The sequence below is a fragment of the Taudactylus pleione genome, unplaced genomic scaffold (genome assembly GCF_031769625.1).
Source record: "Taudactylus pleione unplaced genomic scaffold, aTauple2 ptg000259l, whole genome shotgun sequence".
NCBI lineage: Eukaryota > Metazoa > Chordata > Amphibia > Anura > Myobatrachidae > Taudactylus > Taudactylus pleione.
The window spans coordinates 721,290-742,364 of record NW_028284661.1 but is presented as its reverse complement, the minus strand read 5'-3'; the positions used below and the strand labels follow the sequence as shown (position 1 = coordinate 742,364).

Below are 21,075 nucleotides of genomic sequence, written 5' to 3'. Positions count from 1 at the left end.
ATCTCCGCGCTCCTTCCCGCTGCTACCTGCCTCATATAGAGCTGCTTTTCATTTAGCGCGGCTACACTGTATCTGCTATCCAAATACAACAAAGAGGCCAGGAAATCTCTGTCGGTCGACGGATGTCCTGGCCTTTTCTCTCCCCCCTAACGGTGGCGACACAGCTATGTTTTGGGAAATGGAGGCCGTTGCTGCCCCCAAATGGCAATCACTAACAGTATACTGCCATTCTGCGTGCGATCACGCAGGACCCATACTGCTCATGCGCAGTACGGATCCGGCTCCAGCGTGGATTTCCGACCATCGGGAATCTGCGGTCAGCAGTGCACACACGTGCACTACTAAATCAGAGCCCTAGACCATATCCAGGCCCTGCCTCCCCCTGCACCATCATCTGCTACCCAGCCCATTTTGAGACCTCATGACAGGCATGAAATGTAAAAGACCAACAAAAGATGTTTAAAATTGTCTTAAAATTATATATAATTACAAAAATCAATGTCTGCTCTTTTTAATAACCTGAATAGTTTTTAAATTAATCACCTTTTTTGGTTCATCTGATCTAAATAATATATAAGTTATGTTAATAGACTTTTGAATAACATGGACTGCATGTCCAATGTCACAGCATGTGGGCATACTGTATATCATACATTAGGTGTGTAGATATATTTGCCAATAATTGGAGGAACACACACTCATGAATATTTGACAGCTGACTTGAAATGAATCCTGCCTCTTATTCTCTGTTAAATCATTTTAAATATAAATATGAAAGATGTAACTCTTTTGTTATTCAGTAAATATAAAATATACAGTATGTACATACAGTTTATATTTATTTTTCAAGAACTTAGCTTTTTCAATCATTAATAATTAATTACAAATAATTTTCTTTACAGAAGATCCGTTCCCGATGTTCAGATGAATGTAAACCTGGGCAAATGAAAAAAACATCGGCAAGTCAGCATACATGTTGTTATGAATGCGTCGCCTGCCCAGAAAATCACTATACCAATATTACAGGTACAGTAAGAAAAATAAGAATGTATTTTATATGCAGTTTTTACAAAAAAAAATAACTAAAACAGCTAAATTTGTGTAGCAGAGAGGAAGATATAAGCAGGAATACTCTGAAACATGAGCAGGGCCCTCTTATCTGTTTGTATGTCTGCTTATCTTATTTTATAACTGTTTTGTTCCCAAGTATAAAGTACAATGGAATATGCTGGTGCTATATAAGTAAATTATTAAATACAAATACTGGGCATGAAGAAGAGGCAGGGCAAGCAAGTCTCTACTCATGTAAGTGAGCTAATAATTAGGAAGTGTTCCATTCACCAATGCCAGGTTATACTATTTGTAAAATATGACCTTGCCAGTGTAAGAAAGTACTAACTAAGGGGTCTATTCATTATCACTTAATTTCTACAAAAGCAGGTAAAAATGAACTTAAAAGACAACAGTGCATTTCTGCATTTCCCCTTACACAATGTAAAAATACACCGTTTAGAAAAATAAAAAGTTACAAAATTTGATCTGTTTATCCAGATACTGTAGTTTCAGAGAATATCTTCAAAGGGATAGGTGCTGGTTTAAATACTCTTACTACCAAAAAGAACTTTAAAGCTCATCAGAATATCTTTAACGACACCCCTTCTTACAGTATCTCACAACATATATCACAACATAAATTTTTCCCACATGTGTGTGCTACAATTTGAGGTATTGTCCAGGAGAGTAATGCTGCTTCTGCCTTGAGGACAGGTAACACTTGGCTTTTTGCATCCGTGTAACAGCCTTGGGGGCTGGTGAGCCTTGGCAGTTTGTGGCCTGTGAGCCAAAGAACAAGATGCGGCCTTAGGGCCTAGTAGCAGCCTTGAGGGCTGGTAACCTTGGCTGGTTGCGGCCTGTGGGCCGCAGAACAAGATGCAGCCTTTGGGCCGTGTAGCAGCCTTGAGGGCTGATAACCTTGGCTGGTTGTGGCCTGTGGGCCGTAGAAAAAGATGCAAGCTTTGGGCTGTGTAGTAGCCTTAAGGGCCGGTAACCTTGGCTGGTTGTGGCCTGTGGGCCGTGGAACAAGATGCTGCCTTTGGGCCGTGTAGCAACCTTGAGGGCTGATAACCTTGGCTGGTTGCGGCAGATGAAGGACTAGTGCCATTGGAGAGACACAGGCGTTGGTACGCAGGATTGCATACTTTGGACGCTGTAGTGTGGCCTGTGCCGCCGGGTTGACACAAGCAGCTGATGCTGGAGTGTGACCTGTACTACAGGAATGACACAAGCAGCTTAAGCTGGAGTGCGGCCTGTGCCGCCGGGTTGACACAAGCAGCTTAAGCTGGAGTGTGGCCTGTGCCGCCGGGTTGACACAAGCAGCGGACACCCGGCTGTGCACTCTGGGATACAGAGTGCTGTCCATGCCGCCTGGATGACAGGAACAGCAGAGGACTGCTATCACAAACGACCGGTAGATGGTATACAAACTGTGCCGCCTGGATGATACAAACGGCAGTATAACAAAATAGACAGGAGAACTGGAGCACGACTGGATAACAGGAGACAATGCCAGAACCGGAGTAGAAAATAGTTGCCGGAGCCAATCCAGTAAGATCCCGAAATGATGGACAAGAGGTAGGAGGAGTTTCAGCGAATGCTCGCCCGGTGTTCGTCTGCCTGCATTCGCAGTGCGACAGTTCGTGACAGTATGTTGGGATGTCGACTCAAGCCTCTGCGTGTCGTGACCATTTTTGGGGTGTGTCTCAGCCTGTGACTGCGATCCCGTACACAGTAAAAATGGCTCCAGCATCTCCAGCATCCATTCTGTGTGACCATATGGTTACTCCAATAATCGATTGATCTGCAACCTATGATGTGTCTTTGGGCCTGATTCAGCTTCCCGCAGCCTGGCCGGTACCTGGTCACACAAGAGGCAAGGAATCTGCGTCCGGTAACACAGACCCTGGCTACGTCCCTCCTGGAAAAAGGAGATGACACACCTTAGTTTTCGGAAATGGCAGCCAGGCACGCCCCCACTCCACGCCTCAAACGCCATAGTATATCAATCATGCTGCGGCTTGGGGGGTCTGTGAGAGAGATCGTATGAACTGTACTGCAACTTTGATTTCCAAAGCCGCCAATGAGCATCTCAATACAAATACCGGCAGCTGCCACATTTGCATATTTCCACACAGCCACAGCGTACAAATTCACAGCTGCAGCAGAATTAGCGCCCATCTCTGAATCAGGCCCAAAGTTCCCAGATAGGATGCATATCTTCTCCCATGAGGTTACAGTATCTGATATCCTACCCAGATAATGCTGATTTCTATGCCTTTAATGCAGCAATTTTTTCTGTCTGACTTACCATGTATGAATTTGTATTACTTACTACTATCTCTGGTTTTGGTCATTTGGCTTACAGTAGATCCATGACTGCATTTTTGTCCCACTACATAGTATACAGATATTAAGATCGTACTTTGTGACCCTTTTATTTTCATCTTCATAAACATTTGATTTGTGCACAAGCCCTGAAAGCAACAAAGTATCTGTACAGGCATCTAGCTCACATGCTTGCTATCACCTAGAATGTAGAAGATGTGTTAAGGAGCATTCAATCTTGAATATGCTTTACATATGAAATTATGGGGAAAGTGTGGCTCCATAACTATGATTATGGATCAGCGATTTAGAAAACCCAGTAGGCTCAACTATCCAAGGGCCCCATCCCCATCTCAAGGATGGCATAGGCTGATCAAGCCCCAGCAGCAGTCAGCATGTGTAAATGCTTATTTTTAAAGAACTTCAAAATAAACTAGGTATCGGAGCAGCTTTGTTGAGATTAGCATCAGTGCAATTAACATTGCTTTTCTTCTGGAGGGGGCCAGGAGCCATCCAGTGCCACATCATTTGTGCCGACCACTTCACTCCACTAATACTGGGCTGCAGGGCCTTAGAAGAAGATTTACGTGTCTTCCTATATCTTTTCTATCTTCCTATTCTGTCAGTGTCAGTCTATGTGACTTTCATATCTCTTCCAGTGTTCCTGTCCTTCTCTTGCTTGAGCCAGCCTTTCTGCCTGTTCTTGCTTGCGCTGGTCTTTCTACCCTTCTATCACCATGCCAGCCTCTTTGCCATTCTCCTGACTGTGTCTACACCAGCTTTTGCCCTCCCTGTCTTTGCAAGTCTCTCTCCATGCCATGTCTGTGCCGTACCGTTTTTAAAACCTGTGTCATGCTCTGTCCTTTCCCTGCCTAAAAAGACTCTTTTTTCCTGACCTGCCTGTACCAGCCATTTGTCTTCCACGTTGTACCAACCTCTGCCCTTCCTATGTGTACACAAGTATCTGGCCTTCACCTTTCTGCACCAACCTGTGCCCTTACTCTGAATGCACCAGATTATTTGCACTTCCCCTGTCTGCACCAACTAATCTGTCCTTCCTCTCTCTGCACCAAATGTATTTGCCTTTCCCCTGTCTTTACTGCCTTTCCCCTCTCTGTATCAGAATATCTGCCCCTTAACTGACTGCACCAGCTTCTCTGCTCTTCCCCTGTCTGTATAAGCTTCTCAGAACTCTCCATGTCTGACAGTTTCTCTGTACTTCCTCTGTCTACACCAGCTTCTATTCCCTTACACCAGGGGTCTTCAAACTTGGCCCTCCAGCTGCTGTGGAACTACACATCCCAGCATGCACTGCCACCTTTTTGATATAACAGCATGCTAAAACTATGTGCAGTGCATGCTGGGATGTGTAGTTCCACAGCATCTGGAGGGCCAAGTTTGAAGACCCCTGCCTTACACTGTCTGCGTCAACTTCTCTACCCTACCTCTCTGTATCAGCTGCTGTCCTTCCATTTTCTGTGCAAGTCTCTGGTCTTTCCCTGTCTGTGCCAGCCACTGATTTTTCCCTGTCTGTGCTACAAGCTCTGTCCTTGTCCTGTAATTGCCAGTATCTCTGCCCTTTCCCTGTGTGTGACATTCACTTTCCTTGCTGTTTGAACCAGCCTTATTGCCCTTACCGGGTGTATGCCAGCCTCCCTCCCCAGTCAGTGCCATTCTATCTTTCTACTGTCTGTACAAGTCCCTCTATTCTGTTGTGTGCCAGTCTCTCTCCTTTCACTATCCATGTCAGTGTCCCTTCTCCCGCTTTCTGTGCTAGTTCATCTACTTCCCCTGTCTGTGTCAGTGTATGTCACTTTCCAGTCTATGCCAGTCTGTCTCCCTCTACCATCCAATGTGTGTGTGCACAGCTGACATTTCCCAGCTTCTCTACCCTTATCCTGACTGTGCCACCCTCTTTGCTGATTCCATCTGCATCTGTCTATCTTTCCTTTCCATGTTTGTGCCAAAATCTTTGTTTTTGTCCTTATTAAACCAACCGCTCTGTCCTTGCCCCTTGCTGTTCCCTTGCCTACACCAGTTTCTCTCTTTTCCCTGCCTGTCTGTGCTAGCCTCTCTTCTTCCCCAGCATGCACAAGCCTTTTTAATTTCCCAACCTGGACAAGTCTTTCTCCTTCCTCTGTCTGTGCCAGTCTCTCTCTTTCTATCTGTGCCAGTACCTGTTTCCACTGCCTCCCTCTTACTCTTTCACTGTTCATCACTTCCCTACATAACACCCCTTGCCTATTCTCTTTTTTAAATAGTTTGCAAAAGATACCTGTCACAAGAATGGGAAAAGAGATATCAATAAAATGGCACAGTAATACCAACCATCCTTATGGTATTGGAAGTATGGGGGGGGGGATGAATGAAAGGTTATAACTTCATTTACTGCATTTAGAAACATTAAATTTTATGAATAAACAAATAATGGGGATAATACAGCAATACAAATACTTTTAATAAAAATTAGTATTAAAGCAAATATATTAGGTGGTCTGTGGGTACCACATCCAATTGACAGTGTTTTTCTTAGTTTGTCGGATATCTGTGATTAAGTCACAGTGGATGCACCCCATCTCCCAATCTGTAATTTTAATTATAGCTGACACTTAATAAACAGAAAAGATTATGAATATTAGAAAAGCAGCCATATACTACCGTTCAAAAGTTTGGGGTCACTTACAAATGTCCTTATTTTTGAAAGAAAAGCACTGTTTTTTTCAATGAAGATAACATTAAATTAATTAGAAATACACTTTATACAGTGTTAATGTGGTAAATGACTATACTAGCTGCAAACATCTGTTTTTTAAAGGAATATCTACATAGGTGTATAGAGGTCCATTTCCAGCAACCACCACTCCAGTGTTCTAATGGTACATTGTGTTTGCTAAGCATGTTAGAAGACTAATGGATGATGAGCTAGTTGAGTATCTGGAGCATCACATTTGTGGGTTTGATTATACTCTCCAAATGGCCAGAAAAAGAGAAAATAAATGTGAAACTCGACAGTCTATTCTTGTTCTTAGAAATGAAGGCTATTTCATGTGAGAAATTGCCAAGAAACTGAACATTTCCTACAGCGGTGTGTACTACTCTCTTCAGAAAACAGCACAAACAGGCTCTAACCAGAGTAGAAAGAGAAGTGGGGGGCCCCGGTGCACAACTGTGAAAGAAGACAAGTACATTAGAGTCTCTAGTTTGAGAAATAGATGCCTCACAAGTCCTCAACTGGCAGCTTCATTAAATGGTACCCGCAAAACGCCACTGTCAACGTCTACAGTGAAGAAGCAACTCCGGGATGCTGGCCTTCTAGACAGAGTAGCAAAGAAAAAGCCATATCTAAGACTGGCCAATAAAAGGAAAAGATTAATATGGGCAAAAGAACACAAACATTGGACAGAGGAAGATTGGAAAAAAGTGTTATGGACAGACGAATCGAAGTTTGAGGTGTTTGGATCACACAGAAGAACATTTGTGAGACGCAGAACAAGTGAAAAAATGCTGGAAGAGTGCCTGACGCCATCTGTCAAGCACAGTGGAGTTAATGTGATGGTCTGGGGCTGCTTTGGTGCTGATAAAGTGGGAGATTTGTACAAGGTAAAAAGGATTTTGAAAAGGAAGGCTACCCTGTAGAAAGCGCTTGATTGGAGACAATTTCCTCCTCCAACAGGACAATGACCCAAATCACACCTCCAAATTATGCAAGTACTATTTAGGGAGGAAGCAGGAAGCTGGTATTCTGTCTGTAATGGAGTGGCCAGATCTCAACCCCATTGAGCTGTTGTGGGAGCAGCTTGACCGTATGGTACGCAAGAAGTGCCCATCAAGCCAATCCAACTTGTGGGAGGTGCTTCAGGAAGCGTGGGGTAAAATTTCTTCAGATTACCTCAACAAATTAACAGCTAGAATGCCAAAGATCTGCAATGCAGTAATTGATGCAAAAGGAGCATTCTTTGACGAAAGCAAAGTTTGAAGGACAAAATTATTATTTCAAATAAAAATCATTATATCTAACCTTGCCAATGTCTTGACTATATGTTCTATTCATTTTGCAACTTATTTGATAAATGAAAGTCAGTTTTCATGTAAAACACAAAATTGTCTGGGTGACCCCAAACTTTTGAACGGTGGTGTATATATTCCTCTTTATTCTTGAATATAAACCAGCATTTTTATATTTACCAACAAAGTAGGTTTAGCAAGTTTTAGGATGAAAGCATGCCTGGATTAGACTATGAGGGGGGGGGGTGATTGGAATAATCTCTTGTGCTGCTTGTTGCATTGCACGTTGTCACACATACCAGTCTGTCTCCTGCGTAGTATCTGAGCTGGACTGTGGCTCTACCAGAGATTTATGTATCTTTAAGTGACATAAAGTGACATAAAGTTTGCTAAAATGATGACACAGAATAGCTAAAGGGAGAGTTCTTAAAATCCTTATTTGGAATGTGAATGGTTGTAGGCTAAACTAACAAACTATTACTGATGTAAGTTGCCTGCTATAGACACACCTGGTGTATAATACTTTCTACAGTAAGTGCTCATTTGAATAGAATGCTCTAGGTCATGTCCTGCTGCCTTCTGTATATTTCCCTCTGCCTAATACTTCTAGCAGTGACATTTTCTATTATAGTCATAGCGGGTTTACAATTTTCCCATGGAATTATCACAAACTTTAAGTGACGATGACTCAGAATTTACAGATTGCACTTCCGAAGTGTCATCAGTTGTCAGTTCAATCCCAGAACATTCAACATCATTACCCTCAACAAGGAGAACAGTACCAGATGTATAACTGAAATATTATTTATTTATTTATTTATTTATTTTTACTCTATGGTTTGTCAGGTCTTATGTATTTACCCCAGAGGCAATTGCTCATTCCATATGTTGGACCAGGGCTAACTTTCTGAGCTTTTTTCTCTGGTGACTTTGGCTAACCCTTTGTGCACATACAGCACTATGCACTTTACCATTGTAATGTCATCCATGTCACTCTGACGAAACTACCAAACTGATTTTTGATTTGCAGTGACATTTAGTCCATTAGATAGTGTGTAATATTTATTTTTGGGTGCTTGTCTATAAGGTTGTAGGTGACAGAGAAAGTGATTCCACTTTTTGTTATTGTGTTATCAGTATCACCTATTCTACAGCTGTGGTCTCATACTCCTTTCCTTTTTGCACCATATGGTGCAAGATTCCCAGCGCAACTTAGACACTTCGCCATGGGTAGAAATTCCTGTGCTTGCTTGCATATTAGTCACATACAAATTTGCTTGTAATGTAATAGATACTAAGGATTAATATTTTTGTTGCAACAGAATTGCTATAAAGCCGCAGATTATGCGTAACAGATTGTAATCTTGCAAGCAGGCCCCTCTTAGCTCTATGTCTGTCTGTTATTACCCTGTTTTGTTCTATAAATGTTTCCAATTGTAAAGCGCAACGGAATATGCTGCGCTATATAAGAAACTGTTAATAAATAAATAATAAATAAATAAAATAAATAACAATGCGTGGCATGAGGCATGGCATTGGTCACATATTTTAAGAAAAAGTCACAAAGTCCGTGTTGCACCAAACGGGGCTATTTGGACCACTTTAAGGATAGGAGTATGTGGACACATCTATATGATAAAGTGCACCTGCCTTCCAGTTATAATAACATTTGGAGAGCTGTGCTTCTAAAATGCAGTTGGGAGGTCAAATAGTTGAAAGCTCTTTTTACTTTTGATTTTTTAAATGACAGTGATTAAAAAGAGCATAAATATGTTTTAATAATATTAAAATATATAGTGATATAATAGTAAATAGATTAAAAAAAATAACATTGTAATTTTTTAAATTGTATCATAGGTGTGTGTGTGTAGGGAGGGAGTAAGTAAGTAATAATATGGAAAGGATATGGAGCACCAATTCAAGGGTTAAAGTAACAAAAAAAGCCCATGGCATATCATATCAAATGATTACAAGGAGGCCAAATTAAGCTTGGTAAGGGGTAAATTTACTAAAGTGAGAGTGTTTAGAAGTGAGTTTTAGAAGAGATGCAACCAATTATATTCTACTTAACATTTAACTAGCACCTTCTAGAAGATAATAGCTAGAATTTGATTGGTTGCTATGGGCAACATCTCCACTTCTAAAACTCACTTCTAAAAACTCACTTTAGTAAATTTACCCCTAAAAGACAATCTGAAACACAGAACCAGCAGTAATTAAGTGGTGAGGGTGGAGTAGGCAAATGTGAACCAGGGCAGCCAAATGGGTTTTTAAAACATTTTATGTGACTTTGCATTTAGTTGAGTGACTGTTTCCTCTTCACCATCACCACATAATACAACCTTCTAGGAAAAATATGAAAGTAGATTATCTAATATAATTTCATTTTGTAAGGATATGTCACCAATAGCTGAAAATACAGATTTGTTTGTAATAAACAAGTGTTTACAGATACATTTAAAAAAAATGTTTATATTATTATTATTATTATTATTATTATTATTATTATTATTATTATTAGTCTCACTAGAATTGTTTTTATTCTTATACAGTGTATTTGACAATGTGGACTTGTCTATACATTTGCCCATTTGTCCATCTTTGAAAATGGGATGAAAATACATACATTTCTTCATTATATCTCAGAGTATGAATATTACATTGCAGTACTACTGGCTCAATATGGTCATCCTCAAAGTACTGTACGGTGAAAAGCCACTAGCACTTAAATGTAATTACAAATGTACAGCCATGGCCAAAAGTTTTGAGAATGACACAAGTATTGGTTTTCACAAAGTTTGCTGCTTCAGTGTTTTTAGACCTTTTTGTCAGATGTTACTATGGTATACTGAAGTAAAATTACAAGCATTTCATAAGTGTCAAAGGCTTTTATTGACAATTACATTAAGTTTATGCAAAGAGTCAATTTTTGCAGTGTTGACCCTTCTTTTCAAAACCTCTACAATTTGCCCTGACATGCTGTCAATCAACTTCTGGGCCACATACTGACATATGGCCGCCCATTCTTGCCTAATCATTGCTTGGAGTTTGTCAGAATTTGTGGGTTTTTGTTTGTCCACCCACCTCTTGAGGATTGACCACAAGTTCTCAATGGGATTAAGGTCTGGAGAGTTTCCTGGCCATGGACCCAAAATTTCTATGTTTTATACCCCAAGCCACTTATTTATCACTTTTGCCTTATGACAAGGTGCTCCATCATGCTGGAAAAGGCATTGTTTGTCACCAAACTGTTCTTGGATGGTTGGGAGAAGCTGCTCTTGGAGGATGTTTTGGTACCATTCTTTATTCATGACTGTGTTCTTAGTCAAAATTGTGAGTGAGCCCACACCCTTGGCTGAGAAGCAACCCCAATAATGTATAAAATAGAAGCACTTGTAAAATGATATATTGTATTAAGTGTTAAAATGTAATTGAGGACCAATGTTTGTATGACATACACCAACAATCAACATATATATATAGACAGACACTAATGTTTAAAAGCTCTTTTGGGAAAAAATGTGGTGTCAACAGGATTGCATCCCCGATAGATAAGCAGCACACTGAAATTGCTAGCAGAAGCTAACCCTACCTCTCCCTATGGCGCACTTCATGGATCTCAGCCCCGGGTCCTCTTCTGGCTTCCACTTCAGACCACTCATCAGTGCGTCCCGCTTCAGCCGTTCAGTGGGTCCCGCTTCAGCCATACCATGGCGCTTGTCCCTCTGCTGTATGAGCGCTCTCCGTCTGAGTGCCGCTCGTGCTCTGGAATTGCGCCCTCTGGGAGATGACGTCAGGCGTGGGGGGGAGATGGTCCAAATGTCCACAAAAATGTTCAATGGTCACCAACACATTTCGTACTCAGACTTTTTCAAGGTGTCAATATGGTGGGGTCAGTCCTCCTTATATTCCTGGAGGATTTTTTTGATTGGTTGTCTTTATAAATTCTGTTTTAGAGACTTTATGACCCCAATAAATATATATAAAAACAAATGTGTGAATGTACATGTGAATTTTATTGAATCCATATAACAATATAAAAAATAATGAAAAATAAATATATGTATAAAAATAAATACATATATATATATTAAAATTAATGCATTGAATCTGTTCTAATCAATGGACTGCGTAATGCAGTCATATCAATCACAGGTCCTCAAAGTTACTAAAATAGATAAAGGCTCCTATACTTATGTCTTAAGGAAGGCTCCTAAGTCAAAATCAATGTTTAAGCCTTTCGGGTGCAATGTTCCCATATTATATATCCATTCTGCTTCTGATCTGGATATTTTTTTAAATAATTTCCTCCTCTCCAGTCTTTTTCAATTTTCTTTATTCCCATGAATTTCAACCCTCTGGGGTCTTTCTGATGGTTTGTTAAAAAATGATTAGAAACACAGTGTGTTGTGAGACCTCTTTTAATGTTGTAGATATGTTCACCTATCCTGGTCCTCAGTTTTCTAATAGTTCGACCTATGTATTGAAGGCCACAAGGACACTCCAACAAATAAACTACACCTTCCGTGTTGCAGTTAAAATTATGTCTCAATTTAAATCGTCTGTTTCTTGAGTTGGAAAAAAAATGTAATAAGGGTTTTGTTGTATTTGTTACAGTTTCTTTACACCCTTTACAGTCCAGACAGAAGTGAAAGCCCTTCTGTCTCGCCCTGCTTAAAGGATTTTCAGGTGGTATACAGCTTGTAGTGAGCATATTCTTTAGCGTCTGCGCTTTCTTGTATATAATCAAAGGTTTAGCGGTCACAAAGTCCTTTAATTCTGGGTCCAGTTCAAGTAAATGCCAATGTTTTCTTAAATTTGTTTCCAGACCTTCAGTGTAACTATTATATTGCGTAATGAAAAATAGTTTTCATTGGACTTCTCTCCTTCCTTTTATTATACTGTAATAGATCTTCCCTCTTGAGAGATTCAACTTTCTGCAAACTTTCTTCAAACTTTCATTAATGGCCTTTTCCGAGTAGTCTCTTTCAATAAACCTTTGTTTGAGAAGTGCACTCTGGGCGTGATTCAGACCTGCTCGCGAGCACTGAGCGCTCGCAAGCGGGTCGATGTTGCCCAGTCGTGCGCATGCACACGACTATTTTATCTATTTCTATTTTAAACAGAATAAAAATTGCTGTCCCCCAGTTGTCTCTGAGCCTCAGTGATGTAATATATCTCATCCATTACTACAATACCACCTCCCTCGTCCGCCTCTTTGAAGAAAGGGAGGTGTCCTGTGTAAGGAATCTGAGAGCTTGTTTTTCTTATTTAGGAAAATTAAAGCTAAATTTGGCACTACCTTTTCTCTGCAAACACCAAGCTTTGAAATCATCCAGGGTAATCTTGTAGAACGCTTCAACACTACTAGTTTTTGCTCTAATCGGAAAAAAAATCAGATTTAAGCTTGAATCGATTCCGGCTCGTTTTTATATCAAAGATTTTCTTCTCAGTTTCCTGATTAAAGTTCTCTAGACACTCTGTATTATTTTCCTCCCATAGCGTTTCTAAGGTGGACAGCATAACATCATCTGTACTATCCAGGACAATAGGAATTGAATCATCATTCTGTTTGCATAGCTGTTTCTTAGCAAAAAATCTTTTGTGACATAAGGTAAGTATAGAGTGGTTCAGGTCAACATAAAGGTCAAAAATATTGGGTTCACTGGTCAGGGAAAATTTGAGACCTTTACTTAGTAGGGATAATTGAGACTTATCTAGCTCTTTAGAGGAGATGTTGAAAACATACTTAGTATCTAGTTGATTTTAATTAGAACTAATTAAAGATTTCTTGCATTTTTCCTTATTCTTTTTTCCCCCTTGCCTACCTCTGGGGTTGAGCCTCTTCGTTTCTTTGGGATCCTTCCATGAAACCCCATTTGCTGATTGAAATTTTCTCTGTTCGTTTTCGGACGTACCCCTAAAAAATCTTTCTCTACCACCTTCTTCTTTTCCCCTTCCCCTTCCCTATCATTTGTTTTATCATATCTACTATCTTGATAGTGTATAATGTCCCTATTTCTCCGGTCATGATATTGTGGGGATCTGGTATGTAGTTCCTCCCTGGGATTAGATAGAGCCATGTATCTATTATGATGGGAGTAGTCATTGATGAAATCTAGTTTCCCTTCTTTCCTAACTGTTGGTCTATTGGTTATAGTTTCTCTCGGTTTCTGGAAACTTTTTATTCCATTTTCATGGTTAGACACTCTCTGTTTAAATCTGAAGGATCTTACTGTATTATTTTCATAATCATTCATATCCCTCCTAAATTTCTTTTTTTTAGTTTACAAAATGTCCCTTTCAAACTTAATCACTAATCAGTCTATCTCTATCTTCAAAACCAATATGTGTATTGTATTCATCCATTGATTTCTTAAGGTTCTCAATTTCTTTCTAAATTTTTTGAACCTTATCTGATCTGTATCTGATAATAAGACCCATCAGTGTTAGGGAACAATTATCCAATATTTCATCCCATTCTTTCTGATATGTGTCATTATCCTGAAAGATTGAGGGTTTAAACAGGCGTAAGCCTCTGGGGATCAGTTTTTTATCATTGTATTTCTGTAATTTAATGCTGTCTAGCCAGTTTCTAGATTCAGCTTTCAACAAATCTTCCAATCTATAGAAATCCTTTATCATGTCTGTTTTGTCAGATACAGATATGACATTATTGGGTTCTTCCCAATGGGTTAAGTAAGATTGCCTTTCTATCTACATAACTAGAAAAACAGCTCATAACTGCAGCGTCAGTGAATGACAATAAACCACAACAATATAAAATGATACTAACGCGCTGTTAATCAAGCAGCTGGAAAAGGGATAGTCAGTCCTTATAGTAGTCACAAGATAAATGGTATGGAGACCAGCACTATACACATGTAAATATGATGGACGGTTTTTAAAATATAAAAATATAAATTTATTCCACTATAAAATAGTGTACACTAAAAAAAATGCACTTGTGGTCAATGTGGAACTTGTGGTCAATCCTCAAGAGGCGGGTGGACAAACAAAAACCCACATATTCTGACAAACTCCAAGCATTGATTAGGCAAGAATGGGCGGCCATCAGTCAGTATGTGGCCAGAAGTTGATTGACAGCATGCCAGGGCGAATTGCAGAGGTCTTGAAAAAGAGGCATCAACACTTGCAAATATTGACTCTTTGCATAAACTTAATGTAATTGTCAATAAAAGCCTTTGACACTTATGAAATACTTGTAATTTTACTTCCGTATACCATAGTAACATCTGACAAAAAGGTCTAAAAACACTGAAGCAGCAAACTTTGTGAAAGCCAATACTTATGTCATTTTCAAAACTTTTTGGCCATGGCTGTATTTTTTTTGTCACCACTAATAGGTCCTCGTCCAAGAACAGGCGTACACAACCTTTTCTAGTCCGAGGGCCACATTAAGAGATCAGACTCATTGAAAGGGGCTCAATAAGACTTTACTAACTTAAACATGCAAAATACATACAATTTAATAGTAGAAAATACCTCACAGCATTGATAAAAGTCCACATGGGACAGAAGTGTGTGCAATGTTACAGAGGAGGATGTGCCACCAAGTAATCTGTGACCATCCCATATAGGATCTAATTTCACTGCACCTCCCCCACCTATTGCAACACAGTTTCTCACCTTTTGCTGAAACATATTTTCACAATCCCATAGCAACACATCCTCCTGCACTGCCACTGTTCTCTCTATACAGAGTATTCACAAACATTTTTCCAGAAAGCATGAGTGCCATAACTTCCTACTCTAAAACTATACACACATGACATTTGTTGATCTTCATTGATTACAGTACAGTAGCTAATTTTTGTTGAATACACATCAATTGGTCTGATGTGAAAATTTATTCCACAAATTTTTTGAAAATTCTCTACTGATTTGCTAATCACAAATCACTGAAATGCATCAGAATTTCAAATTCAACCGAATCAATTCACCCTTCTCTATTTCCAATAAAGAAGTTAAGAGAATAGGCTCTGTAATGTAGTTATAAATTATGTAAAATCAAATTGTGTTGTTTCTATCACATTTTTACTTCTATTTTATCTTTTTTTAGATATGGTTTATTGTATTCAATGTAACAACAAGACTCACTGGTCTCCTGTCAACAGTTCTGTATGCTACCCAAAGAAGATTGAATATCTCTGCTGGGATGATGGCTTTGCGATCGTTCTCCTTATGATTACGGTTTTGGGAGTTTTTGTTATCATTGCTATAGCATTGTTGTTCGCAAAGAACTTTGATACACCTGTGGTCAAGGCATCTGGAGGCATGCTCTGTTATGTGATTCTCCTCTCCATTCTTTTCAGCTTTGTAAGCACTGTGTTCTTTATTGGGGAGCCAAAAGACTTTAAGTGTAAAGTAAGGCAAACTATGTTTGGCATTAGTTTTACAGTGGTAGTGTCATGCATTTTACTCAAGTCAATCAAAATATTGCTAGCTTTTACATTTGAGCCCAAAGTCCACAGCATTTTAAAATGTCTCTATAAACCATTTACTTTAGTTTCTGTATGTACTGGGATTCAGGTTATTATTTGCACTACATGGCTGGTATTCTGGTCTCCCTATATTAAGGAGAATTTCTCACTTCCAAAGACCATTATAATGGAGTGTAATGAAGGCTCCGCAGTTGCATTTAGTATTGTGTTAGTATATATTGCTATCCTGGCATTCATATGTTTTATTTTTGCATTCAAGGGTAGGAAACTGCCAGAAAATTACAATGAAGCCAAATTTATTACATTTGGTATGCTGATTTACTTCATAGCATGGATAACTTTTATTCCAATATATGCTACCACATTTGGTATATATTTACCAGCTGTTGAAATGATAGTAATTCTAATATCAAATTATGGTATTCTGTCATGTACATTTTTACCAAAATGTTACATTATCTTATATAAACAAGACACCAATACAAAATCGGCTTTCCTTAAAATGATCTATAAATATTCATCCAAAAGTGCCAGCACTCTTACCATAAGCCAGACCTCATCCTGTTCCCCCTCATTACCTGATAGCAGGGATCCTGTGGCATACATACCTGGTAGACCAGGAAGCACTTCTGTGAGTTGTATAAGTAACAGCTTTTCTTTTCATGAGAGACTTGCAGCAGAAGATATACCTTCCACGAAAATCAGAGCACTGCCAAGAAAAAGGTTATCAAGTATTTGATGACATGATTCAATAATAAAATCTACATTTTATACCAGAACAACATACAAAAGTGAATTATAAATGGAAGGCTACCCCAAATCTGAGAGTTGTATAGCTGCCACATACATTAATGTTGGGTATACTTGCCAATACCTTTTACCATACAAGAGAGGAAATGTACGATGTTCCTAGAGACTGTGCAAACTGAACCATGTATGTAACTTATTTCAGATTTACAAGCTATTCTTGTTTGACCGAAGCATGGATGTTTATCTCATATGTAATCTTACAGAAGGAACTGCTGAACTTGTTATGTGCAGTGGCAAACGCAGGATTCTAGAGGGGGGTTTCCAAATGCATGATTTTAGAGCGAATGTGGCCAATCTATTTAAGAGGGCAGAATTAGTACTTAACCAGCTTTACTATGCGTCATACAAAGTGTGTTATGTGTTATCTCTTACTCCCTGCTTATGTGGGCGTAAAGGTCGCTAATATAGCAATGTGTATTATAGATGTCCATGTCCTGCTTTGTATTATAAGTCACTGGTTACTTATTTGTTCATGTACTTTGTAAGGCGCTGCGGAACACTTGTGGCGCCATATAAATAAATGATAATAATAATAATAATTCCAGCATATACAGGACCAGCAATCACAGTAAGCCATTAGTTGCGGCAGTAATGCCATCCTGCCTGAGCTGAATGTATTTATTTTAGATGTGGGCATCATTCCAGAGCACTGGAGCAAGTCCGGGGGTCTGGGGGAGCAGCAGAAGAACCTAGCACTATACTGGACATATATGTACATATTGGGCTCTATAGCAGTACAGTACATCCCTAAAAGTGCATGGTTTCCAGATTTCCTAGTTGGTGCACAGGTTATTGATTACTGGTTGATGCGTATTAAAAGATCCACAGGTGGTGCTAATTATTTCATTTGTGATACTGCACTAGTAAAATTCTATTATATTACTATTTCTATTGTGGTCATGGTGTGGGCTGGGGAGGGGGGTTTCCAGGCAGATGGAAACCCCCCTGTGTTTGCCTATGATGTGATCACAGAATATTGTGATTTGTGGAGCAGTGGGCCACCAGGCAAATAACACATTGTAGAAGATTGATGTTGCCCATTTTACAGCTTGTATTGCTAGAGTATTGCTATGTCCATGCCTGTCAGTAACATTACCATTACTGGCATTCTGATGAGATAACAGTGTAGTGAGTGACTCACAATGCATACAGTAGCAGTACAGTGGCACTCTCTCTATCTTTTTACACCCTAATTACCCCTACCGCAGGAGGAGCCTTGGACAGAGCAGTGCAGTGAGATGTACATGTACTAAATGAAATACAACATCTAGTTGTTTATGTCATAATATGAATATAGGGCATTAAGGTGTGGCAGTATATGCTCATAGGTAAGTGCAGTAACACAGTTTGCGGGGGATATGACAATATGGGGAAGATTGGGTGGTACATGATATGGGGGAAATGATGATGAGAGAGGGAAAGACGACATGAAATTAGTTCTAGATACATCCTTCAGTGCAGAATATACCTCTCTAGATTTTCCTAGGTGCATATCCTAATGACATATGCTGCACATGTCAATTACCATAAATTGCAAGGTTCCATCAAATAAATAATTGCCACAAAAATATATATGCATAGATAAGTATGTGTTAACATTCTGTCTAAAATCTATGTAAGGTTATTGTAGAGTCAAATTCCTAGATGCTAGCAGCAGCTTTTATTCTACTATAAAGTTGTTGACCATAATAATAGTTTGAGTGTTACAAAGCCATAGATTTATAGAAAAGTATTTATTCAGGAGATCTTCCTCATACTATTTCAAAACAATGCAATGTCCTTATCATGTCTAATTACTTACATTTGGTGCTACTGTTGTAATCATCTGTTGTATAATTTCTGATTTCTTAAAAATGTGCTTACAATAAATTGACAGGTAACGTATTCAAACAAAACTTTTAAACAGTTACCATAATTGTCTTTAAAACTGTGAATATAAACAAAATAAATAATGAAAATACACTGAAGTGCCAAAAGTCATGGCACAGGTGCCAAGTATAATGTAGGATCTTGGGAGCCAATGGACCTTTCCACTACATCCCATAAATGCTTGATCGGGTTCATGTCGGGCGAATGTGGTGGCAACACCATTCGTCGGAACTCTCTAGAATGCTCTTCGAACTGATTCTGATTCTGGACAACTTGGGACCGATGACATGCTGCATTATCCTACTGTAATATGCCATCATTGTGGGGGGTACATGAAGTTCATGAAGACTGAAAATGGTCATCAAGCAATGCAATGTAGCGGTTCCCGGTCAACAATATGTTCAGGCGCAATAGTATACTGAACCCATGCCATGTGAACACACACCATTCTATTATGGAATTACCACCAGCCTGCACGGTGCTTTGTTGACAACTGGGGTCCATGGCCTCATAGGGTCTGCGCCACACCCGAACCTTACCATCAGCTCAAAACAACTAGAACCGTGATTCATCAGACTATGCCACATGTTGCCAGTCCTCCAGTGTCCAATTAGCAAAATCACTAGCCCAGATGAGGTGCTGTATCCGACGTCGTAGTGTTAACAGGGGCACTCTGTTGGGTCTTCTGCTCCCATATCCGATGGAAGCTAAAGAACGCTGCACTTACCTGCTGGATATGCATCTGGTACCATCTGCATTAAATGTGGATGTGATTTGAGCCAGTGTCACTTATCTGTTACCAGTTACCTGGTCAGATTTTGCTGGTCATGATCACTAAGCACCCATAGTCGGCCACTGCGCTGTCCACAGTGGGTGGTAATGCCTTCAATGAGGTATTCCCAGTACAATTGTGACACCATAAATCGAGGAGTGTTGAATGTTCGCACAACTTCAGAAATGGAATGTCCCATCTGCCGGGTACCCAATATCATGCCTCATTTGAACTCCAATAATTCATGTCGCCTTGCCATGAGCAGCCTAGCAGTGTTCAAACTGACATACAAGATGTCAGATTACAACCGATGCAGGTCTGGGCATTGTTAAGATGTCACAGTACGGTGATGCTTAATACCATTACCTTTACATACTGCTATCCCAGGACTTTTGTCACTTCAGTGTAATAGTAACATCTGAACTTATAGTATAGGGCATATGTTTCCAAATTCCCATCATTACAGTCTAGGTTTTAAGAATATTCATGCTGAAGCACAAGTGACTTAATTAGTACCTCAGTCAATTTGATTTAACCATCTGGACTCAAGTATGGATATTCTTAAAACCTACAGGCAGCGTTTGGGAAACTCTGGTGTAGGGGAATGATATGAGACTCCTGTCAGACTGCTATAGGAATAGTGTGTTGTCAAAAGTTCCTAAAAATAGTATAACTTTTTGTATGTACTGTATGAACTATTTTTGTTTGTTTTTTACAGATGTAATTATTTTCTCTGTATGCATACAGTAAATTTGTCAGTGTTCAATTATGTAATATTTGTGGTACAGAATTATAAATAATTACTATTCTTTACAACTGCAGATAAGCAGGGCCGGTGCAAGGTTCGTGAATGCCCTAGACAAAGCTTCACATTACCGACCCTAATACCTCAATACACACTTTCAATCTATTCACATAAAACCACACTTATGTGTTTACCAAAGTCTATATCAACTATGTGAGTATTTTTTCAATATTCACATCCTGTCTTTAAATGGGAAGTGGTATGTTTGATCGACGCTGGAAGACCGGCATGAGAAGATCCTGACAGGTAAGTATTTTTTACTATACCTAACCCTCTCCCCCCTCTAACCCTAACCCTCCTTTAGAGGTGCCTATCCCTAATCTCCCCCCTAGTGCCTAACCCTAACCTCCACCCCCAGGGGGGCCTAACCCCATCTTTCCCTAGCCTGACCCTAACCCACTTAGGGTTAGGCACCCCCCCGGGAGCCCCTAACCTAACCCTCCCCCCCGTGCGGCTGTCCACTCCCGCCACCCGGCTTACCTTCATTCGGTATGCCGGGCGGCGTGATCCCACCGTAGGGATAATGATAGGCGTCGGGATTTCGACGCCTATCATTAGTCCCCTGCCGGGATTTAACAGTCGGGAAGCCGGCGGTCGGCATTTCGACCATCGGCTTCCTGACTACATCCCCTTTAAATGTACTGTATTGCACTTAGTTGCAGAACCAGAGCACCCAGTATGCCCATTCACCTTCACACCCATAAAGCCTATGGCCAAATTACCCCCCACTTAGCACTCATTAACCCGCTCCTCTCTAAATATCCATTTATCAATTTACCCTCACAGCACCCATTAACACATATGTCCACCTTGTCAGCACCTATTAACAACCCAGCACCCATTAACCATTTCACACTCAGCACTCATTAACCCATTCCTCTTGAATCCATTCATCAATTTACAATCATAGCACCCATTAACACTGTCAGCACCTATCACCCATTCTCATCACCCATTATCCCTCCTCG

At 39.8% G+C, this 21,075-nt stretch overlaps 1 protein-coding gene across 1 annotated transcript in view; it reads left to right on the top strand.

The window, feature by feature from the left end:
- The window catches only part of LOC148514741 (G protein-coupled receptor family C group 6 member A-like), a 53,326-nt gene extending 36,736 nt beyond the window's left edge, over positions 1-16,590 (top strand). The window contains exons 5-6 of the mRNA XM_088480996.1: positions 903-1,026; positions 15,470-16,590. Coding sequence (XP_088337122.1) covers positions 903-1,026; positions 15,470-16,590 — 1,245 coding nt within the window. The remainder of the gene's footprint in view (positions 1-902; positions 1,027-15,469) is intronic.
- Positions 16,591-21,075: the final 4,485 nt, after the last annotated feature.